Below are 24,863 nucleotides of genomic sequence, written 5' to 3'. Positions count from 1 at the left end.
GAGGGACTTAGATATGATGCAGAGCTGGGCTGAGGAGTGGCAGATGGAGTTCAACCCTGCCAAGTGTGAAGTTGTCCATTTTGGAAGAACAAATAAGAATGCGGAATACAGGGTTAATGGTAGGGTTCTTGGTCAGGTGGAGGAACAGAGGGATCTTGGGGTCTATGTACATAGATCTTTGAAGGTTGCCACTCAGGTGGATAGAGTTTGTAAGAAGGCCTATGGAGTATTATCGTTCATTAGCAGAGGGATTGAATTCAAGAGTCGTGAGGTGATGTTGCAGCTGTACAGGACTTTGGTTAGGCCACATTTGGAGTACTGTGTGCAGTTCTGGTCGCCTCACTTTAGGAAAGATGTGGAAGCTTTGGAGAGGGTGCAGAGAAGATTTACCAGGATGTTGCCTGGAATGGAGAGTAGGTCGTACGAGGATAGGTTGAGAGTTCTCGGCCTTTTCTCGTTGGAACGGCGAAGGATGAGGGGTGACTTGATAGAGGTTTATAAGATGATCAGAGGAATAGATAGAGTAGACAGTCAGAAACTTTTTCCCCGGGTACAACAGAGTGTTACAAGGGGACATAAATTTAAGGTGAAGGGTGGAAGGTATAGGGGAGATGTCAGGGGTGGGTTCTTCACCCAGAGAGTGGTGGGGGCATGGAATGCGCTGCCCGTGGGAGTGGTAGAGTCAGATTCATTGGCGACCTTTAAGCGGCATTTGGATAGGTACATGGATGGGTGCTTAATCTAGGATAGAAGTTCGGCACAACATCGTGGGCCGAAGGGCCTGTTCTGTGCTGTATTGTTCTATGTTCTATGTTCTATGTTCTATGAGGAGAGTGCTGATTGGATTCAATTTGTCAACCAATTGGTAGATGTGCTGCCATAGAGAATGCACCTATCAAAATGCTCGGATTGTCTTCTGCGAAAAGCCACTTTTAGTCTTTTTATTATATGATCTTCCTTACACTTGATCTCAATTATGTTATGTTCAAGGTGACATATACAGAAGTGTGAAAGCTTTAGATTCATTCAACTTTGCTGCTAAATTCTTCCATTCTCATTCTTCAGTCATTTTCACTTGAAGTGATTTGCCTTTCACAAAGTGGAATTTAAGTCAGCCTCCTCGAGCATGGGTGGGAAGGCAAGTGGTGAGAATGACACAGTATATACAGAGGGAAATAAACAAATTGTGAGACCTAGATGAAATACAATGTGGGAAAATGTGGAAGAATAGAGGAATAAATGGAGAAAGTTTGAGGAAAACTATTGTACAGAGGAATTTGTGTGTTCTTATCCATGAATCACAAAGAGTTAGTATCCAGCTCAGCAGGTAACAGGAATAGCAAATGGAATTTTAGCCTTTATTTCAAAGAGAATGAAATACAAGAGTAGGGAGCTTTTGCTAAAACGATACAAGGTACTAGTCAGACTACAGCTGGAATACTGTGAACAGTTTAGTCCCCTTATCCAAGGAAAGATATGCTGGCATTGTAAGCACTCCAGAGGAGGTTCACTGGGCTGATCATGGATATAGTCTTTAAAGGAAAGGTTGAGTAGCTTGCAGTCAAAACAGTTTGGAAGAATGAGAAGTATTCTTATTAAAACAATACATTCTCAGGGGACCTGAAAGGGCAGATGCAGTATGTTTGTCTTTCCATGTGGTAGGGTCTAAGACCAAAGGGCATACTCTCAGAATAAAACAGTCACCATTTTAAATCAGAGATGTGGAGGAATTTCTTCTGAGGCAGTGAACCTGTGGAATTCTTTACAGCAGAGGGTTATTGACGCTGGGTTATTAAAGATATTAAAGACTGAGATTGGCAGATTTTTAATCAGTGACACAATCAAGAGTTATGGGCAAAAGTAGGAAAGTGGAGTTGAGGATTAGCCACAAACTCAACAAATATCGGAGCAGAACAGATGGAGTGAATGACTTACTTCTCCTCCAATGTTTCATCATCTCCATCTGAACATTAACCAGTATCACCCCTTAAGCAGTGTATGTCCAATATTTTCTGTCTTTCATGGATTAATATTTAATGTGTATCTTTCAGTCTCAGTAAATTTTGGCAGTTGTTGGATTTATTTGTCTTTTAGATGCTGTGTTACCCAAGGGATGCCCCGTTTACCAACAACACAGTGGGGTGGGGCGTCACGGTGGCTCAGTGGTTAGCACAGCTGCCTCATGCACCAGGGACCCGGGTTCGATTCCAGCCTCGGGCGACTGTCTCTGTGGAGTTTGCATATTCTCTTCGTGTCTGCATGGGTTTTCTCTGGGTGCTCTGGTTTCCTCCCACAGTCCAAAGATGCACAGATCAGGTGAATTGGCCATGCTAAATTGCCCATAGTGTTATGTTCATTAGTCAGAGGGAAATGGGTCTGCATGGGTGACTCTTCGAAGGGTCGGTTTGGACTTGTTGGGCCAAAATGGCCTGTTTCCACACTGTGGGGAATCTAATCTAATCTACACAGCTTCGGGTTTAGGTTCATTCTTGGGTACAATAGTGCTTGGCATGAAGAAACAGAAGAAAATTCTGTCACTAATTTAAATTTCTTTAATCGAGTTGTTAGAATATGGAACTTGTCTGCAAACAGAGTAAGTGAGCTGAATAGCAAAGAGGCATTTTAAGATGCCTTAAGCAAGCTTTGAAAGAGAATGGAATAGATGTTTATGTGAGATGGTGAGTTGAAAAAGTTAGTAGAAAACATAAAGATCAAAACTGGCTCAAAATTACACATTAAAAGGGGAGAAATATAATGTCCACTTTTAGAAAAAAAAACTTCTCATAACCACAACAGTATCAACACAGAGTAATGCATTTATATCAATAGTACCTAGTCAATGCTAATATAGTAAAACGTATTATGGCACTTCACAGAAATATTATTAAACAAAATTTGACATTACATCTGCTAAGGTCAAAGAGATAGAGTCTTAGTCATAGAGATGTACAGCACAGAAAGAGACCCTTCGGTCCAACTTGTCTATGCTGACCAGATATTCTAACCTAATCTAGTCCCATTTGCCAGCGCTTGTCCCATATCCCTCTAAACCCTTCCTATTCATATACCCACCCAGATGCCTTTTAAATGCTGTAATGGTAGCAGCCTCCACCACTTCCTCTGAAATTTCATTCCATACATGCACCACCCTCTGTGTGAAAATGTTGCCCCTTAGGTCTCTTATATATCTTTTCCCTCTCACCCTAAACCTATGCCCTCTAGTTCATGATTCCCTACCCTAGAGAAAAGACCTTATCTGTTTATCGTTTCCATACTCCTCATGATTTTATAAACTTCTATAAGGTCACTCCTCAGCCTCCAATGCTCCAGAGAAAACAGACACAGCCAATTCAGCCTCTCCCTATATCTCAAATCCTCCAACCCTGGCAACATTCTTGTAAATTTTTTCTGAATCCTTTCAAGTTTCACAACATCCTTCCGATAGGAAGGAGACCAGAATTGCAGGCAATTTTCCAAAAGTGGCTCAACTAATGTCCTGTACAGCCACAACATGACCTCCCAACTCCTGACCGAATGTTTTTTCAGATTAATAAATTTTTGGAAGGATCTTATAGGAGGTAAGATGCAATGAGTGCTGGATGCTAATTGCACATTAATTATATTCAGGTGATGGGTATTAACGGGGGCGGGGAGTCATCTTTGCTCCTATTTACATACATAGGAGATGTAAATGAAACTGGGTCTATTGGATTTTGAATGTATGTTTGTAACGTGTCTCTCAATAAATAAATGTTTATAAAATGTGCAACAGTTACTGTATTCTCATGTTTTATTTTTCACTACCTGGCCATTTCGGATACAGCAATCAATATCTTATGGAGGGCATTCCAGAACCAAATCTTTGGTTGCTGATGCTAGTGACACCAAAATTTTTTTAAAAATCAATAACAAAAGTGTCAGAAAAACTCAGCAGGACTGACAGCATTTATAGAGAAAGGAAGAGTTGAAGTTTCAAATCCAATATGACTCTTCTTCAGAATTCAGAGGTCTGGAAACGTGATTGTTTCTGTGTTGTATAAAAAGGTCAGCAGCTGCAATCAGTAAGATCCAGCAAAATCCAAAAGAGTGCACTAATGGCAGTAGAAGAGAAATATAGATGAAGAGTAGGATTTAGTAACAAAACTTAGGGCAGCTCTACTATACAAACAAAACTCTGGGGGGGCATCAAAACAATATTGTTGACCTCAACGTTGAGTGCTCTAGGCTGCAAAGAACACAAGTGGAAAACTTAGGCTGCACTTTGCCCAAATGGAAAATGAGGTGTTCTTCCTGCAACTTTCATTGGGCTCCACTGGAATACCACAGCAGAAATATCAACATGAGAATGAAATGGTGAATTGAAACAGTAAGCAATTGGAAAGCTGGGGGCCATTCTTATGGACAGAGCAGAGATGTTTTGAAAAGCAGTGAGCCAGCCTGCACTTGCACTTACTAATATTGTATTGTTAGCCTGAATGCAATAGACTAGATTGGAGGACGTAAAGGGGCAAATGTCACACCTGCAATTGCATGGGAAGGTGCCAGAAGGCAGAGGAGAAGATGCATTTAGTGGAGGCATCCTGAATACGGGATCCTGAGTATGGGCAGCATTGTGGCTTAGTAATTAGCACTGCTGCCTCATAGCGCCAGGGACCCAGATTCGATTCCACCCTCGGGTGACTGTGTGGAGCTTATATATTCTCCCTCGTGTCTGCGTGAGTTTCTTCTGGGTGCTCTAGTTTCTGCCTACAGTCCAAAGATATGCAGGTTAGGTTTATTGGCCATACTAAATTGCCCATATTATCCAGGAATGTGCAGGCTAGGTGGATTAGCCATGGGAATTTCAGGATGCCAGTGATGGGGTTGGTCTTGGTGGGATGCTCTTTGGAGGATTGAAACGGACTCAACAGAATGAATGGCCTGCTTCCACACTATACGGACTCAATGAATACTAGTCAGAACACAGACAGCAATATGCAAGAAGGACAAAATCAGCAGATACTTACAGAGGTGTTTTTCGTTTATGTATGTAATGTATATATTTTGATTTTGTAAGCATCATTATAAAAGTTGAAAGCATTTTAACATTTTCAATGAGAAATAGGGGTATACAAAATTTTATTTGACATATTGAAAATTCTACCTGTGAAAATAATTTTCAAAATTCCAATCAGCACAGCTTTAATTTAATTACTTGAATCATTTCTTCCAGGACCACTTTTGGAATATTGTGTGTAATTCTGGTCTACCTCCTTTAGGAAAGATGTTGTGAACTTGAAAGAGTTCAACAAAGATTCCCAAGGATGTTGCCAGTATTGGAGGGTTTGAGCTATAGGGAGAGGTTGAATAGGCTGGGGGTGTTTTCTCTGGAAGTGTTGGAGACTGAAGGGTGACCTTATAGGTTTAAAAAGTTAGAAGGGACATGAATATGGTAAATATACAAGGTCTTTTCCCTGGGTTGTGGGTAGCCCAAACCTAGAGGGCATAAGTTTAGGGTGAGAGGGGAAAGATTTAAAAGGGACGCAAAAGGGTGGTGCATGTATGGACTGAGCTACCACTGAAAGTGGTACAGGCTGGTACAATTGTTGTTTAAATGGCATCTGGATGGGTATATGAATAGGAAGAATTTAGGGGGATATGGGCCAAGTGCTAGCAAATGGGACGAGGTTACTTATGAAGGATTGATATGGACTCAACTTATTACTTGTGTTTTTTTCTGCAAGATATCAGACAAGATACTTTATCAAGGAATTCACTAACCCAGAGTGTGGTAGATGCCAGGACATTAAGCAAATTCATGCAGGAGATAGACAGATTTTTAATTAATAACGGATTGAAGGGTTACGGAGAGCCAGCAGGAAACAAGTTGAGGCCAAGGGACTGAATTGCATATCTCTGCTTCTAGGTTTTATGTTAAGGTGTTAAACAGAAGTATATTGTACCTATTAGATGATAAAGATCCCAAGTAGTATTTGCTATATCACAAAGAAATCACAATGTCTCATCCACCATTCCTTCCTCATGAATACATTGCTATAAACTAAAGATTAATTGTCTATTGCTCTTTTTCTTTGTGGAACAGTACTCAGACATTTTGACAGGGTATCGTGCCATATAATCAAAATGTTAAACCAAATCCTCAATACATTTATTTTTATTTTAGACTCAAATAAATAAGGCCTATTATATGCAGGGAAAAAACGCAGCTATACTTACAAAGCAACAAAGAAATTCATTCTCGTTTGTTCGCTTATTTCAAAACCAGCTCTCTTGAAATAAACAAAGGTCATTGCTAAAAGATACTGAGAAAGTTAAAACATATGCATTATTATTCATAAAAATTAAACACAATATACACAATTAAAACACACTAATACGTCTACAGTTCGATTATTACACCCTGGCATCTCTGGAGTCAACTCTCACTAAAGGAGGGCTTTGTTTTAATGGCACTGAGAACAATGACAAATGCAGCAATGCAATGCTTCACTTCCTGAAAAGCTATTGCTAAAAAATAAGTAATGTGATAAGAAAAATGGAAAACTTTTTTTTACAAAATTCCCAGGTCTGAAAATGTAGCAAAGTCCTGGAGGTGATCTTGCTTCTCCCAGATTCAACCTTTAACTTCAGTGGTAAGGACAAGCCAGGGAACTACAGATCAGTGAGCCTGACGTCGGTGGTGGGCAAGTTGTTGGAGGGAATCCTGAGGGACAGGATGTACATGTATTTGGAAAGTCAAGGACTGATTCGGGATAGTCAACATGGCTTTGTGCATGGGAAATCATGTCTCTCAAACTTGATTGAGTCTTTTGAAGTAGTAACAAAGAGAATTGATGAGGGCAGAGCAGCAGATGTGATCGATATGGACTTCAGGAAGGCGTTCCACAAGGTTCCCCATGAGAGGCTGATTAGATCTCATAGAATACAGGGAGAACTAGCCATTCGGATACAGAACTGGTTCAAAGGTAGAAGTCAAGGGTGGTGGTGGAGGGTTGTTTTTCAGACTGGAGGCCTGTGACCACTGGAGTGCCACAAGGATCGGTGCTGGGTCCTCCACTTTTTGTCATTTACAAAAATGATTTGGATGCGAGCATTAGAGGTACAGTTAGTAAGTTTGCAGATGACACCAAAATTGGAAGTGTAGTGGACAGCAAAGAGTGTTACTTCAGATTACAACAGGATCTTGACCAGATGGGCCAATGGGCTGAGAAGTGGCAGATGGAGTTTAATTCAGATAAACGCAAGGTGCTGCATTTTGGGAAAGCAAATCTTAGCAGGACTTATACACTTAATGGTAAGGTCCTAGGGAGTGTTGCTGAACAAAGAGACTTTGGAGTGCAGGTTCATAGCTCATTGAAAGTGGAGTCACAGGTAGATAGGATAGTGAAGGCGTTTGGTATGCTTTCTTTTATTGATCAGAGTATTGAGGTCATGTTGCGGCTGTACAGGACATTAGTTAGGCAACTGTTGGAATATTGCATGCAATCCTGGTCTCCTTCCTATCAGAAAGATGTTGTGAAACATGAAAGGGTTCAGAAAAGATTTACAAGGATGTTGCCAGGGTTGGAGGATTTGAGCAATAGGGAGACGCTGAACAGGCTGGGGCTGTTTTCCCTGGAGCGTCGAAGGCTAAGGGGTGACCTTATAGAGGTTTACAAAATTATGAGGGACATGGATAGGGTAAATAGACAAAGTCTTTTCCCTGGGGCTGGGGAGTCCAGAACTAGAGGGCATAGGTTTAGGGTGACAGTGAAAGATATAAAAGAGACCTAAGGGGCAACCTATTCACACAGAGGGTGGTGTGTGTTTGGAATGAACTGCCAGAGGAAATGGTGGAGGCTGGTACAATTGCAACATTTAAGAGGTATTTGGATGGTATATGAATAGGAAGGGTTTGGAGGGATATGGGCCGGGTGCTGGAAGTTGGGACTAGCTTGGGTTGGAATATCTAGTCGGCATGGACAGGTTGGACTGAAGGGTTTGTTTCCATGCTATACATCTATGACTCTATGATGCCACAATACTGATGTACAATATAATTCAGATGAGGAATATAATTTAGTCCATTTAAATTCACATTCATGAAGAAAAACACTACACTGCCCATTTCAGTATGTAACTGTTTCTTCAAATGATCTTGGATTTGCATAACCAATACTCTTATCTGGAAGTCAATTCTAATTGTTGATTGTTCGGTGAGAGGGGAATATTTTGATATCTGCTCTAGATTTACCTTTTACTGCACTAAACATATGCAGAAATGATTATGCAGCATAATCCCACTTTATGATTCCAACTTCAAGAATGAGATTGGATTGATCAAGGATTATAAATGCTGTACCTTGTCAGAGACCTTACAGCAACAATCCATCCACAGGAAGTCTTGTATTAAGTCATCATCTGTGAAGCACAAAAAGCAAAACAAAATTTAATGCTATAAACAAAATTTTTCGTGTGTAAATATATTAAACATTATTATTTAATTGTTATGAATATATTTAAAGGATTAGGCATTCGAATGTTGAATCAATTAGTTTTGATACCATCTATTTGCCTCCCCAACAGATTATGGGATAGGTGTGACCCATAAATTGTTATGTCAATCACTGTAAAGTTTGCTGGCTGCAAGATTCTGTTGAATAAGTTTATAGTTTTAATTCTTAGTCTTCCCACACAGAAATAGCAGTCCTGCTTGTCTTTTTAAATAATCATTAAATAAATTGTCCAAACATCAGTCTGTTCAGCTGAACTAGCATAAGTGCTCTTCTACCTTTGATGCCCTTATTGCTTACAAATTATTGTAATTCAAGATAATCCAGAACAAAATTAACAACAAAAACTCTTAACAATATGCAATGACAAGTAGAAATTTTAAACCAGTCTCAAAACAAATATTAAAAATTTAGAGGATCTCTTTTCTTTACCTAAGGAGTGGTAAAAATGCATACTTCACTGACTCAGGAATAGTTGCAGTACACAAGATGGTTGCATTTTAAAGTGGAACCTGGTGTACTGGAACATTCAGAGGCAGGTGACAATGGTGAAGGAGAGTGCTGAACAGGGGAGCTCAATGGTGAAGGAGGGCAACTGAGGATTTGAATAAACCCTCCCTGGTAGGCTCTGTCTTTGCAGAGAGGATAGTTAATGGGAAGAAAGAGCAGAGAGACAAGGGATTTCTCAACCTAATGTTAACCACAAGTCCGTAAGACCATAAGTCACAACAACAGAAATTAGGCCCATAAAGTCTGCTGCGCATTCAAATCATGGCTATTAAGCTTTTCAACCCTATTCTCCTAGTTACTCCCTGTAAACTTGATCTCATTAGCAATCAAGAACTTATCTGTATACAGTAAATACCTCCTTTTTTTTACCTTAAATTCTCTTCATTGTAATATCTTGATGCCAATGCAAAACAAAATAGTAATTTCATCATTTTGGATCTCCTAAGTGCTTGTTAAATTTCTGGTGTAGTCAGCAAGATTCCACAGCACATGCTGCCATTTCCTCCCATATTCCAATGACGTGCAGAATAGGTTGATTGACCATGCTAAATTGTCCCATAATATCAAGGGATATGCAGGCTGAGTATGTTAACTACGGTAAATGTGAAATAGGAATAGTGTGGGGCTGGGTCTGGCTCTTCAGAGGATTGGTACAGACCCAATGGGCCAAATGGTCTCTTTTTGCACTGTAGTGATTCAATGACTCTATGCTCAAAAAGGTATTGAAAATAGTGGTGTAAATCTGGAAAGAGGCAATCTCCCATTCTCATATTATTATGTGCCTATTGGCAAGATTGGCAAACTACCCCTTCTGCTAATCTGCCATGGTTTTTCCAAGTGCAATTTGCAAATATCAATTCAGTGCAAAAATCTGTTAAATTTCAAGCACAAATTAAGTTTTGCATAGATCAAGTTTTTATGATCCAACAGGCTGGTTTAAAAAGCTTGCTGGGATCAATTCTGCCCATAACAATGGCCAAGCCAAGGTCCCCAGACCAAATTAATTAGCATGGTGAATTTCTGTTACTTGCACCTGTGTATGAGCCTTCAATGGGATTTTGAGAATTAAGCTTTTCTTTTACACATTAAGTGGGCAGAGTTAAAAGTATTTTAAATAATTTAGACAGACTACTTAATTTAAAAGAAACTGGTAACTCTACACTAATGCAACTTGTGAGACAGTTCATAGCATGTTTGCCTCAGAAGGAAGCCATAACCCATTTCAAGACTTCAGCACAAACAAACAATCAAACTAATACTCAAGTACAGTATTGAGTGAATACTGTACTATTATAAGTGCCATCTTTTGGATGAAATTTTAAATCAAAGCTCTGTTTACCCAGTCAGGTGGCTGGAAAAGCATCTGAATCTTGGCACTATTCCAATTGTAATATGGAATATTTTATAATGCAAGAAAATGATAACTAAATTCCAAAATGTTGCCCAATTGTAGTGATTCATTATAGACTTTACATTCTGCAGTATGACAGATAGGTTTGGGTGGTAACTGGAGCAACTAATTTAATTCAGAGAACAAGCCTAATTTTGAGTGCAGCTTTCACCCAGACTGCTGGCTGCATGCAAAGAATTTATACTCCAAAGTGCTTTTTTTCCCTCATAAATTATTCTACTGAGTATGATATTCTTCTGGTCTTTAGTACATACCAAATAGTTTGAAGAAAGCCGCCATTTCTTGCCGCTGAATAATGAGACAAGGTCCTCTCATATGCTTGGATTTTGAAATAACATTAGGATTCTTTCCATGCATTTTCTGAGCTTTTTGTACACATGACTGCTTTAACTTTGTCCTTTTCCTTTGCTGGCTTGATCTTGATCCCACATGTTTCATCCGGACAGTAATTGAGGGTGGCGTCTGGCAGTGCAATTGGTTGTTCCTCATAATATTCTAAAAACTAAACCATATACAATATGAAGGATTATTGGACTGAGGATCAATTAGCTGACTAACAACATGACTCCCAATTAATGACATGAGAATTTATAGAGTAAGGCTACATTCTCAGTCAAGTTGCCAAATGGAATAGCTGGAGGTAGACACTTTCTAATTAATCTGTTCAGAGATGTTATCGCATATATGTAAGTAAGTGGCAGAGGCAGGTACAAATACAACATTTAAAATACATTTGGACAGGTACATTGATAGGAAAGGTTTAGAAGGATATGACCCAAATACAGGCAAATAGGACTAGTTCAGTTTAGGAAACCTGGTTGTCATGCACGAGTTGGGCCGAAAGTCCTGTTTCGGTGCTACATGATTTTATAAGTCTCTGGAGTAAGTGCAAGTCAAACCTAGGCCTCTGCTTCAAGGAGTAGTACTGAACTGGACATCCCAGTAGCAGGGTATATACTTTTGTCTTAAAGCTCTAAATTGGTCCAGAAGTGTTAAAATGCCCCTCCAGAGTTGCAGATTTAAGTCCAACCTGCTTCAGAAATGTGTAGATTAGATTAGATTAGTGTGGAAACAGGCCCTTCGGCCCAACAAGTCCACACCGCCCCGCCGAAGCGCAACCCACCCATACCCCTACATTTACCCCTTACCTAACACTACGGGCAATTTAGCATGGCCAATTCACCTGGCCTGCACATCTTTGGACTGTGGTAGGAAACAGGAGCACCCGGGGGAAAACCACGCAGACACGGGGAGAACGTGCAAACTCCACAGTCAGTCGCCTGAGGCGGGAATTGAACCCGGGTCTCTGGCGCTGTGACGCAGCAGTGCTAATCACTGTGCCACCGTGCCGCCCGTGTAGTAACATCACTGAGCAGGTTGATTAGAAAATAGGTTAAAAATCTGAAAGAAGCCAGAAGGCCTGGTTTCAAATCTGACCTGATCCAGAAGTATGTAATAAAATTGCTGAATAGGTTAATTAGATAATATCTAGAAAGGGAGACATTTATACAAATTATTTGGCAGTTAAAAATAATTTAAATATGAATGACTAAAATGCAAAGCATTTTAGTTTTCTTCTTGTGGATTCATGAAGGCAAATGCAAGAACATCATATTTCAAACAAACAATCTCACCAATTTAGAGTCATAGAGATGTACAGCATGGAAACAGACCCTTCAGTCCAACTGTCCATGCCACCCTTCCCCCCCCACCCCTTCCTTCCTCCTTCCTTCCCTCCCCCCTCCTTCAACCCCCTCCCTCCTTCCGACCTGTCAGCACCCGGCCCATATCTCTCCAAACCTTTCCTATTCATATGCCCATCCAAATACCTTTTAAATTTAGCAGTTGTACCACCCGCTGTTGAAAATGTTGCCCCTTAGGTCTCTTTTATATGTTTCCCCTCTAATCCTAAACCTATGCCCTTTAGTTCTGGAAGACTTTATCTATTTATCCTATCCATGCCTCTTATGATTTTGTAAATCTGTATAAGGTCACATTCTGATGCTGCAGAGAAAACAGCCCCAGCCAGTTCATCCTCTCCCTACAGCTCAAATCCTCCAACACTAGCAACATCCTTGTAAATCTTTTCTGAACCCTTTCAAGTTTCACAACATCTTCCTGATAGGAAGGAGACCAGAACTGCACACAATATTCCAACAGTGGCCTAACCAATGTCATGTACAGCCGCAACATGACCTCCCAACTCCTGTACTCAATACTCTGACCAATAAAGGAAAGCATACTAAACACCTTCACTATCCTATCCACCTGCGACTCCACTTTCAAGGAGCTATGAACCTGCACTCCAAGGTCTCTCTGTTCAGCAACACTCGCTAGGACCTTACCATTAAGTGTATAAGTCCTGCTAAGATTTGCCTTCCCAAAACGCAGCACCTCGCATTTATCTAAATTAAACTCCATCTGCCACTTCTCAGCCCATTGGCCCACCTGGTCAAGATCCTGTTGTAATTTGAGGTAACCTTCTTCGCTGTCCACTACACCTCCAATTCTGGTGTAATCTGCAAACTTACTAACTGTACCTCTTATGCTCGCATCCAAATCATTTATGTAAATGACAAAACGTAGTGGACCAGGCACCGATCCTTGTGGCACTCCACTGGTCACAAGCCACCAGTGTGAAAAACAACCCTCCACCACTACCCTCGGTCTTCTACCTTTGAGCCAGTTCTGTATCCGAATGGCTAGTTTTTCCTGTATTCCGCGAGATCTAACCTTGCTAATTAGTCTCCCATGGGGAACCTTGTTGAACGCCTTACTGAAGTCCATATTGATCACATCTACCACTCTGCCCTCATCAATCTTCTTTGTTACTTCTTCAAAAAACTCAATCACGTTTGTGAGACATGATTTCCCATGCACAAAGCTATGTTGACTATCCCTAATCAGTCCTTGTCTTTCCACATAAAAAGGAGAAAGTGAGGACTGCAGATGCTGGAGATTAGAGCTGAAAAATGTGTTGCTGGAAAAGCGCAGTAGGTCAGGCAGCATCCAAGGAGCAGGAGAATCGACGTTTCGGGCATAAGCCCTTCTTCCACATACATGTACATCCTGTCCCTTAGGATTGCCTCCAAGAACTTCCCCACCACCGACGTCAGGCTCACCGGTCCATAGTTCCCTGGCTTGTCCTTACCACCCTTCTTAAGTCGCGGCACCATGTTAGCCAACTTCCAGTCTTCCGGCACCTTACCTGTGACTATCGATGATACAAATACCTCAGCAAGAGGCCCAGCAATCACTTCCCTAGCTTCCCACAGAGTTCTAGGGTGCACCTGATCAGGTCCTGGTGATTTATCTACCTTTATGCGTTTGAAGACATCCAGCACTTCCTCCTCTGTAATATGGACATTTTGCAAGGTGTCACCATCTATTTCCCTACAGTCTATACCTTCCATATGCTTTTCCACAGTAAATACTGATGCAAAATATTCATTTAGTATCTCCCCCATTTTCTGCGCCTCCACACAAAGGCGCCCTGCTGATCTTTGAGGGGCCCTTTTGTCCTTAATGTATTTGTAAAAATGCTTTGGATTTTCCTTAATTCTATTTGCCAAAGCTATCTAATGTCCCCTTTTTGGCCTCCTGATTTCCCTCTTAAGTATACTCCTACTGCCTTTGTACTCTAAGGATTCACTCGATCTATCCTGTCTGTACCTGACATATGCTTCCTTCTTTTTCTCAACCAAGCCCTCAATTTCTTTAGTCATCCAGCATTCCCTATACCTACCAGCCTTTCCTTTCACCCTAACAGGAATTTAAACTACAGGGAAACATCTGACTGGTTAGTAATTGATTCCGATTGGACAAAGTGTTATCATAGAGAAAGCAACTCGGAACTACAGGCTTCCCAAGTCCCGCATGAAATAACTCCCCAGAGTCTGGTATCCCATCACCAAATCACTCTTTATTTACATGTGGAGTGTCCATGACACTGATCCAGCTCCCTCTGAACCAGCTCTCAGAGTGAATAGAATATCTGTTATTTGTCAGCTCGGGTTCCCAGATTAACATTCCCCATCAGGGAACTCATTCTATGAAGTCCAAATGGGTGATCTCATTACATTCACTACATCCCTCCCATCTGCGTCCAAAGCCATCGGCCAGTTCTTTTTTTTGTAGCTCCTTCTGAGGCATTTTAGCACAGGGTCACGTTCCTCCAGTTCTGCCTCTGGGCAGTGTGTAATACACAGTAGCTCGCCTCTTGCACTTGGACCATCTAGGAAGAAATTAATTCTTTTCTTCAGGTGGCAAAGGTGTCAAGGTGACAACATCTCTCAGATTCAGAAATATCCTCAACATTTGACTGAGAAAGGGAAAACCCACAGGTTCCAGAAGAGTCAGAAAGGCTGTTGAGAAACCAGGCTCATCTTGCTCCCACACCATTTGCAAGATCGCAGCTTTCACATTGTCCACATCCTTACTCAGGACCGTTGCACTTACCTGAACTTTATACATCCCCACTGGATCTGACCTTGTGCTGTCCATGCTTCCACCCATTCAGGGCCATTACTGTGGTTCATACACCAAAACTTTGTGCCCTGTAGTAAACTGTCTCTCTTATTTAGCAGAGTTTTGTGTTCTGCATTGATGTTCCTGATGCCATTCCACCCTCCTCACCCCCAAGGTCCAGAAAGATCAGATTTAACCAGTTGTGGAGTCTTCTCCCCATTAGCAACTGTGTTGGATCTATCCATGTAGTTGCATAAGGGATGGTCCTATAATCAAATAGGAAACAGGACAAGCCTACCTTCAAAGTTTGGACTGCTCTTCCAGCCAGACCATTGGATGATGGATGGTATGGAGGAGTCCTTAAATGTGAAATACCATTCCACTTCAGGGAATATTCAAAATCCCTTCTAATAAACGATAGCCCGTTATCTGTGGTCAACACTTCCATGAGTTTGTGTATTGCAAAAGGTGTGCGTAGTTTTTCTATTGTCATCCCTGTGTTTGAAGAATGAATTGTATGAATGTCCAGCCACTTTAAGTGAGCATCCACAATGACTTTACTGCTACCTGAACTGCTGTGCTTTTCCAGCACCACTAATACAGAATCTGGTTTCCAGCATCTGCAGACATTGTTTTTACCTAAGAATATTAAGCCTGGTCTTATTGACTCAGTCGCCCAAGTAGGTCACTTGGGGTGCCTAGAACACACATTTTTCCTAAGGCAAACATATGCCTGGGAGTAACACCTGAGGACTATATCCAGGTTCTCTAAGTGCTCTTGATTGGTCTTCCCTGTTAGTAGCATGTCATCTAGATAAATGGCGACCTGCAGTAGACCTTGTAAAATGTTTTCCATCATCTGTTGAAAAATTACACAGCCTGACAATATCCCAAGTGGCAGCCTTGTGTATTGACACAAACATTTATGGGTATTAATTGCAGTATATGTTTGAAAGTCCTCATCTAACCGCAATTGCAAGTACAAACTGTTGATGTCCAGCTTCATGAAAGACAATGCCTCTGCCAGCTTTGCGTATAAATCTTTTATGTGAGGAATTTGGCATTTATCCTGGTGCAAAAAGCTGTTTGTTATTTGTTTGAAATCCCCACAAATGCAAACTGACCCTTCGGGCTTCACAATCGGTACTACCACTGCTGACCATTCCATAAGCTGGGCTGATTTGATGATTCCTTCACTTTCCAATCTTCCGATTTCTGCCTCTACTTTTGCCCTTAAAGCAAACAGCAGTGGGCGGGCCTTGCAGAATCAAGGAATTGCTTCCTGGTCAACATGCAAGATGGCCTTGACTCTTGATAATCCCCAGACCTACCTGAAAAACCTCCAGGTATTCAATCAGGTCTTCACTCGGTAAGCTATTTTCTAAGAGAAAACTGTTGAGTCAATGTAGGCGAATCTTTCTCAACCAATTTTGCCCCATCAAGTTTGTGCCTAAGCATTTTACTTCGATCAATGGTAACTGAACCAGCAGCTTCTCATAAGAGACTGGAAATGAAGTTGTATCCTTAATCTGTAAAGGTTCGCTAGTATAAGTTCTCAATCTAACTGAGGTGTTGCACAAACTTAAAGGTTGGAGTCCAGAACAAATTTTGTTAAAGACTATCGCTACGATCACTAAAATGGCCACACTGGTATCGGCCTCTATTCGAACTGAGAGACTATTTAACCAGAAGTTTATTTTGATTCGTTCTGATTTAGATGTTACTAAGCAATTCAACAGTTTCAAACCACATGTAAGAGGACTTACAGGGTGTGCACTTGCCTGAATACCAGCCTGAGTTCTTTTACTCCACTTAGAGTCACATGCCGGCAGTAATTAAGAATGGTTTCGTAGAATCCTTACAGTGTGGAAATAGGCCCTTCTGCCCCACAAATCCACACTGACCCTCCGAAGAATATCCCACCAAACCCATTCTGCATTAATCTACATTTAGCCCTAACCTTCACATTCCTTTGCCAGCCTGGATTCTAAAGAAATTTTATTGCTTGGCCCAGGCTTGGCTTTATTTTCAGGTTTGCTATGGGTTAATCTAGAGTACCTCTGTTCAGGTTATATCATTAGTGAGGCTATGCAATTGCCTTCGCTGAAGTGGTGTTCCCCAAGCTCAGTTGTACTGGCAAGGGTGTCCACTCCTATCAGAACGTCCTGTAACTCATATGTGCCACTTGCCACATTTTCCAATGACGTCGTCAGTTGTACTGACTGTTTGAAATCCAGATGGGCCTCAGCTAGGAAATTCTTTTGCATGGTTACATCATTAGTCCCACATACCAAATAGTCTCTCAGCATCTGATTATGGGTTAAATTAAAGTCACATGCATCACCTAGTCAAAACCCTCAATATGGATTCCCCTGTTCTTGAATTTCCAAGTAAAACAACAGCATCTCAGAAATAAAAGGAGACTTGGGGTCATAATATTCCTTAACTAAATTCATCAACTCTTGAAAGGTTTTAGTATCTGGTGCCTCAGGGAGTGTTAGGCCTGAATAACTGAACAGGTTGCGGGAGAACAAACTGTTAGGAGAATTATTCTGTGCTTTTCATCAGCTTCAATGTCAGTTGCCCAGAAAAGATAACACATTTTTTTCACATACTAGAGCCAGTCTTCAATGGCAGGATCGAACAAGTCAAGCTTCCCAAATAATGGCATGATATCAGAAAGGCTTACTCCAACTCAAAGACAACTGTTGCATGTGAGTTTCTTCAGGAACGTGCTTTACTCTCGTCACCACAGAGGCTAGTATGCCACCATCGAGTCACCCTGGATTTACACAAGGAGAGTCCTTGACACTGATCCAGTTTTCACTGAAAAAGTTCTCAGACTGACAGGATGTCTGACAATTTTGTTCCAATCTGTAATCTAGGGCTTCCTGAACAGACCAGATTCACAGCCCCAATCAGAGAACTCATATTCTATAAGGTCCACCTGGCTGACCTTGTCACAATCACTATTCCAGGTACTTCAAAAAGAGACATGAGGACCTGTTTTCTGAAGACAAAAGCGATGTTCAAGCCTTGTACCTTTTCAAGAAAAAAATGACATAGGTGTTTGGAGAACTAAACAAGGCAAAACTTAGCTGAAAGTACAAGGACTAGGGGACACAGATTGAACACAGGATTTAGTCAAGAGGTGGGAGATGATGGCATGGTGATATTGTTAAGGCCGTAAAAAATAGGAACAGGAGTAAGCTGTTCAGCCCCTTGACCATGATCCACCATTCAACAGGATCATAGATGCTCAACGTTCTTCATGTCCATCTTCCTGCCCTTTATCTGTAAACCTATCTCCACCTTAAATATACACAAAGATTCTGCTCCCACTGCTCTCTGTGGAAAGCAGTTCTAGTGACTCACAACCCTCTCAAAGGTAGAAGACAGAGGGTGGTAGTGGAGTGTTGTTTTTCAGATTGGAGGCCTCTGACCAGTGGAGTGCCACAAGGATCGGTGCTGGGTCCTCCACTTTTTGTCATTTACATAAATGATTTGGATGCGAGCATAATAGGTACAGTTAGTAAGTTTGCAGATGACACCAAAATTGGAGGTGTAGTGGACAGCGAAGAGGGTTACCTCAGATTACAACAGGATCTGGACCAGATGGGCCAATGGGCTGAGAAGTGGCAGATGGAGTTTAATTCAGATAAATGCATTTTGGGAAAGCAAATCTTAGCAGGACTTATACACTTAAAGGTAAGGTCCTAGGGAGTGAACAGAGACACCTTGGAGTGCAGGTTCATAGCACCTTGAAAAGTGGAGTCGCAGGTAGATAGGATATGTAAATATTTTGATGGTTCCTATCTCTACTCCATTTTTATGCAATGAGGTTCAGAGCTCCTGATATTGAAATTGATTCCCCCCCCACCTCCACCTCCCCCCCCCCAACTCCCCTGTACTGATCCTTCTAAAGGGAAAGGTTTCCCTCTATCTCACCTATTTATGCCTCACATAAGATTGTACATGTTAATCAGGTCCCTCCTCAGTCTTTTCTTCTCGAAGGTAAACAACCTTAGCCTATCAAGTTTCTCTTCATAGGTGAATCACTCCAGCCCAAGCAACATTCTGGTGAATCTCTTCTACACTCTCTCTAGACCAATCAGATCCTTCCTCTAATGTGGTGACTAGAACTGCAAATGTTATGCTTTACAGCTCCATCATAACCTCCCTCCTCTGCTATTTAATGCTTTGACTAATAAAGGCAAGTCTTCCACATACTTCCTTAACTACCTTATCTTCCTACCACTTTCAGGATCTATGGACATGTACATCATGGCCCCTCTGATCCTCTAACTTCCTAGGGTCCTATTATTCAATGTGCATACCCTTGTCTTGTTAGTCTACCCAAAATGCTTCACCTCCTCACACTTTTCAGGATTAAATTCTATTTGCCACTCTTCAGCCCATCTGACTGGCCATTTATACCATCCAGTAGTCTAAAGTTTTCCTCCTTTTTAACCACACCATCAATTTTTGTATTGTCTACAAATGTACTGATATTACTTCCTACATTCATCTACGAGACAGTGAGGTCTGCAGATGCTGGAGTTGAGAGTGTGTTGCTGGAAACGCACAGCAGGTCAGGCAACATCCGAGGAGCAGGAAAATCGATGTTTTGGGCCAGAACCCTTCATCAGGATTCCTGATGAAGGGCTCCGGCCTGAAATGTCAATTTTCCTGCTCCGCTATGCTTTTTTTGCAACACTCAACTTCCTACATTCACGTCTACACCATTAATGCACACGACAAACAACAAGGAATCCAGCACTAAACCGTACCATACACCATGAGACACAGGCATCCAGGTACAAAAGGTCTCAGTTGTGAGAAGAGATTGGATAGGCTGGGTTTGTTTTCTTTGGAGCAGAGAAGACTGAGGTTTGTGGGGAAGTTGAGTCTGTAGAACATGCTGTCTGAAAGGGTACTGTAAGCTGGCACTCTCACAACATTTAAGAAGCACTTGGATGGATATTTAAAATGCCAGGGTAGATTAGGCTACAGACCAAATGGGATTAGTATAGTTTGGTGTTTGTTGGTCAGCATAGACATGATGGGCTGAAGGGCCTGTTTCTATGATATATGATTCTAGGAGTAGGTCAAGAATTAATGAGAGGCCCTTTTTCTACCACGTGAATTAAGGACTTTGAGAACCTTAAGATTGGTCCATATTTTGCAAAATGAGCAGCATAAAGGACGACTATATGAAAATATTGATAGTTGACCATAGGAAATCCCTTACCTCATGATATCGTTATCATAGCCATGAGGCTCTTTCAGGTCACAAAAGAATTGTTGATTTACTCCACTGTTTTAGGCATGTACCCTTAGTGTTGTATGAAAGAATATACAGTTAGCACCTCATCCCGCCCCCAAAATACCCGTTGATAAGGTTGGATGACATTACGACACACAAATGAAGGGCCCTCTTGTGCAGCAGAGGTAGTGTCCCTACCAATGGACTTGGGGGGGGGGGGTTACATTTTCAAGTCCCAACTGCATCATAAGTGTGAAATAACAGATAATTAGGAAAAATAGGTTAGATAGAAAAAGTGTTTTACCTTCATCCAGTTTCTCACAACAAGGATTGCCTCTGGGCTCACTCTCCACTATCACCACTTAACCTAGCCACCTGGCACTGTTTCTACAGTTCCTACTGCTGCAATTTGCCACTCCCTACATCTTGCCAGTCAGTAATATATCAATTTTGGAGATGCACATACTTAAATCAGGATTCAAAATTGCTCCACTGAGTTTACTACTTATTCAGTCCCAACCATGCATATTCCACCCTAAATTAAAAATAGGTCTGCTCTCCCTTTGCAGAAAAGTTGGCAAATATTTAGAAGTACTAGAAAGTGGAACAGGACAGTGGAATAAGTTTTGGGCTGCTCAGGAAAGGACTAACGGAGACACAAAGAGCTAACTAGAATTTAAAGCTACCACTTCTTTTAGTCACTCATGCAAATTATTGGAAATTTATAGCTGCCACTTAGGTGGTGGTGGTGGTGAGTTAACCTTTTGAACAGTATGCTGTAGGTGCATCCCATGTGCTGTTAAACTAGGGTTTTGACCCAGTGACCGTGAAAGAACTGATTCAGTTCCAAATCAGGATTGTGCACTTCTTGGAGAACTCCACAGCTGTTCCTGTGCACTGCTGCCTTTGTCTATATAGCTAGAGAAGGTCATGAGTTGGTAAAGTACAGTCAAGCGAGACTTAGTAAAATGCTGTAGTGAATCCTAGATGTAAGCACCACGGAGTGAGTGTTTAAGGTTGTGAATGCAATGTTGACCAGGCAAGCTGCTTTGTCCAGCATGATGTTGAGTTCTCAGTTGTTGTTTATACTGCACTCAGAGGTGACTGGAGTGGTGCAACATGTTCCTGACATGCCTTCCAGATGATAGACCAGGTTTGGGGAGTCAAAAAGTTAGTCAGTTGCTGAAAAACCACCAACATTTGGTGAACTGTTGCAGCACTACTATTTATCGAAGATGGCGGTAGCAGAGTAGGCAGCATCGGAGTTCCTCAGGCCAGGGCTCTTCCATTCTGTCTGCTTTTTCTTTCTTTTCACGTTCATCCTCTCTTTAATCTATTTATTGTTGTTGAAAACTGTAGCTTGGACTAGCAGTGTAGGGCAGGCCGAAGGCATGGAGCGGAACAGATTGCAGGCCTGAGTGACGTGGGGACAGCCAGCAGGCTGGGTGGCCCGAGCTGAGCAAGGATGGCCAGCGGGCTGCAGTTCCAAATGGAGCGGGGACAGTTTTAGACTGGGGAACCAGTGCAGATGGTCAGTGGTGTGTGAGCTCGCTCAGGCTATGTTTGGAAGCCCCCTGTGCTGATCTACTATTGGCCCTAACTTGCAAACTTTTCTAACCTACACTATGAATAACGGTAAGGTAATGTAAATTTTCCCTTTATTTCTCTATTTTGTATCAAAGATCTGTACCTAGGTACTTTGTGGGGCGACATTGTAAATGCTTCACTGTACTCTTATACTGGAGTACATGTGACAATTAAGGATATTTTATTCTATATGGCTGGTCAAAAGCTTCTGGTTAATGTTAACCACTATAAATGGTGATAGTGAGGATTTCAGCATTGCTAATGCTGTTGAATGCCAAGGAGAGATGGTTAGACTGTAACTTGTTGGAAGTGAACATTATTTGACACTTGTGTAATGCAAATATGACTTGCCATTTGTCATCCCAAGCCTGGATACTACCCAGGTCTTGCTGCATTTGGACATAGACACAGTGTGAGGACTCTCAAATGGCACTGAACAAAAATTGTCAGCAAACATCCCCAATTGACCTTATGGTGGAGGGAAGGTCATGGATGCAGCTAAAGATAATTGGGCCTACAATACTACTCTAGCTTTGTGGTATCTTGTGGTGAGTAGTAGTATCCCTACCACTAAACTAGAAGAGTGGACTTCAAACCTGCCTGTTCCAGAGGCATCATAACATGTATGAACATGTTGATTAAAAATATCATAGGGTCATAGATATATTACAGCAATGCCAACAGACCCTTCAGTCCAACTCATCCATGCTGACCAGATATTCCAACCAAATCCATCTATTCTGATATTCTGTTATTAGCACCAACAGGATCGAAAAACATTTGCTGGATTCCTGTTGGGAAAAAGGGGAGGGGGGGGGGGTACTCTGACTTCATAGTGTCTTCACCTCTGGGCAAAGAGGCCTGGGTTCAAATACCACATACTCCAGAAGTGTTCAAACACATCTCTGAACAGGCTGATTAGAAAATATCTATCTTGGCTTAGTTGGGCTGATGTGGTAGTGTCCCTAATTCTGAGCTAAAAGACCCATGTTCATCCCACCTGCTCTAGACATTACCCCAAACACTCTCCTTCTCAACCTCTCCCCTCATGTAAGGCCCGGTGGCTCTCTGGTTAAACCAGCATTGTCTCTCATTAGTGAGAGAGCAGATTGGCTCGAGGGCTCCGAACAAAGAGACCCAGGTTCAAATCCCCACCTGTCAAAGAGTTAATAACATCTTTAACCAGGTTGATTAATGATATCTATCCTGGCTTAGTAAGCATCAAACTTTCAATCTGAGGTCCAGGGTTCAAGTCCCTGTCTGGGTGTTATTTAGGTTTTGTGGTGCAATAGTAGTGTCCCTACCTGGGAGCCAGAAGGACTGGATTCAGATCTTACCTGTTTCAGAGGTGTACCCTAACCTCCCTGAACAGCTTGATCAGAAAATATCTATCTTGGTTTAGTGGGCTTTTGTGTTGCCATGATAGTGTCTCTATCAATGACCAGGAGGCAAGTGTTCAAATCCTACCTACATCAGAAATGTCTGAATAGTTTGCTTAGAAAGAACCTGGACTCTTGTTGCACAGTTATAATGTCCTTACCTCTGAGCCAAGGTGGCCTGGATACCAGTCCTAACTGCTTCAGCTATAACATCTTTGTGATAACATCTCTATACAGGCTGTTTAAGAAAATATTCACCCTTTAAACTGGGGCCTCCTGTGGTGCAGTGGTAGTGTCCCCTCATCAGACCCAGGAAGCCTGGGTCCAAGTCCTGGGTGTGTGTCATACAATTTTGACCTGGTTGATTAAAATAATCACCCAATCAAAACTCCAATTTGGATTTTGCTACAATTCCTTGATGCCACAAAAGCCATGACGTCAAGGGTGGTCACTCTTACCTCACTTTCTGAATTCAATTATGCTATTTAATATTGGACTAACAGTGTAAAGGCAATAGCTAAGTGTCAGAGGCAGAATACAAACTGTACATTAGAAAGCAGATTACTATCAGATATGTGCTACTCCACAGATTTGTTAAAGAACAGAAAGAGGCCATTTAGTCCATCATGTCATCGCATGTTACTTCATAGCACTGTTGATGATCCCTTGTTTACTTTGCTGATGAAATTACCACCTTGCACTGTTGGTCATCAAATTGGATTTGGCTCTCCAGGGCAGTAACTTGAATCTTCTGCTAGTAGCATCACCAGTGCACCAAAGCCCATTATTCTTTAACACCACACACTGGAGCTCCAACCCCATGTTAATTTCCTAAGAGAACATTTCTCAACCATTTCTTTCAACTCAGGTCCACCATCCACCACACAGAACCATTTCACAGTACTTTGTTAACACCTGTTGAACAAAACTGGAAAACACGTGCATACTATTTTGTTCTGCAATCCAATCCAGCTTTGCAACACAAAATTCCGTGTCCTATTGACAAATCCACAACTTACCAACCCCACCCCCAGCACAAATTGCAAGGAAGAGATGTTGCTAGAAAGGTTCCACTGGTGGTTCATTCCTTTAGGACACCCAAACCAAACAAAAACATATAAACCATACAACAGTTGAAGCTCTTCTTAACAAGCTGCCAGCAAATGGCGCCTCTTTTAAGTAGAGTCCTCGACTCTCTCCCATTTTGAACTTGAAACGAAGCTTAACCGTCGAACATAACTTTATATTAACGTTTGATGTTCATTGGTGGTATTTATCTTACCTAAAGAGAGCACATTAGCCAATAATTCACCTCCAATCCCCGGCTCTCCCGGGCGATGGTGGGGGGGGGGTCAGGAGGGGAGGAGGAGACCCTTTGCTCGCGCTGCTAGCCTCGTGCCACAGAACGCGCTACAACCCGTTCGCGCCCGCCTTTACGGCCTCCTCCCGAGAAACAGGCCACTCGCCTCCCATTGGCTCTGAGCTCGGCGGAGACAGACCAATCCCTCCCGCCCTACCCTGCGCCGGCGCGTCGCGCGTGAGAAATCAAACCGATCATTTTGGAATGTGTCGCATGCGGCTTTTAAATGGTGAAGGGGGCGGGGCGTGAGGGGTCTCAGAGCGGTGAAGGGACACGCGAAAGAACAAGGGCTGGGATTGTGGGTCATTGGTTACCGCTGCCGCCTCGCACGTAGCCTGACATTTTTGAGGACATCTTAAGTGTATGAAAATTGATTTTTTGCAGCAAAGGC

General features: G+C 41.9%; 1 protein-coding gene across 3 annotated transcripts in view; it reads right to left on the bottom strand.

Moving 5' to 3' along the window:
* Positions 1-24,527, bottom strand: part of spdya (speedy/RINGO cell cycle regulator family member A) — a 51,109-nt gene extending 26,582 nt beyond the window's left edge. For 2 of the 3 annotated variants that reach the window (XM_072551371.1, XM_072551373.1), the window contains exons 1-4: positions 24,395-24,527; positions 10,668-10,915; positions 8,342-8,400; positions 6,217-6,302 (exon numbers count right to left, since the gene is read on the bottom strand). In XM_072551371.1, coding sequence (XP_072407472.1) covers positions 6,217-6,302; positions 8,342-8,400; positions 10,668-10,902 — 380 coding nt within the window. In that variant the 5' untranslated portion in view covers positions 10,903-10,915; positions 24,395-24,527. Of the gene's footprint in view, positions 1-6,216; positions 6,303-8,341; positions 8,401-10,667; positions 10,916-15,178; positions 15,338-24,394 lie in introns of those variants that run through there. The other variant, XM_072551372.1, reaches the window with a different exon arrangement.
* Between the last annotated feature and the right edge of the window lie 336 nt (positions 24,528-24,863).

This window comes from Chiloscyllium punctatum, chromosome 3 (genome assembly GCF_047496795.1).
Source record: "Chiloscyllium punctatum isolate Juve2018m chromosome 3, sChiPun1.3, whole genome shotgun sequence".
Taxonomy (NCBI): domain Eukaryota; kingdom Metazoa; phylum Chordata; class Chondrichthyes; order Orectolobiformes; family Hemiscylliidae; genus Chiloscyllium; species Chiloscyllium punctatum.
This window is presented reverse-complemented; position numbering and strand designations above follow the sequence as displayed.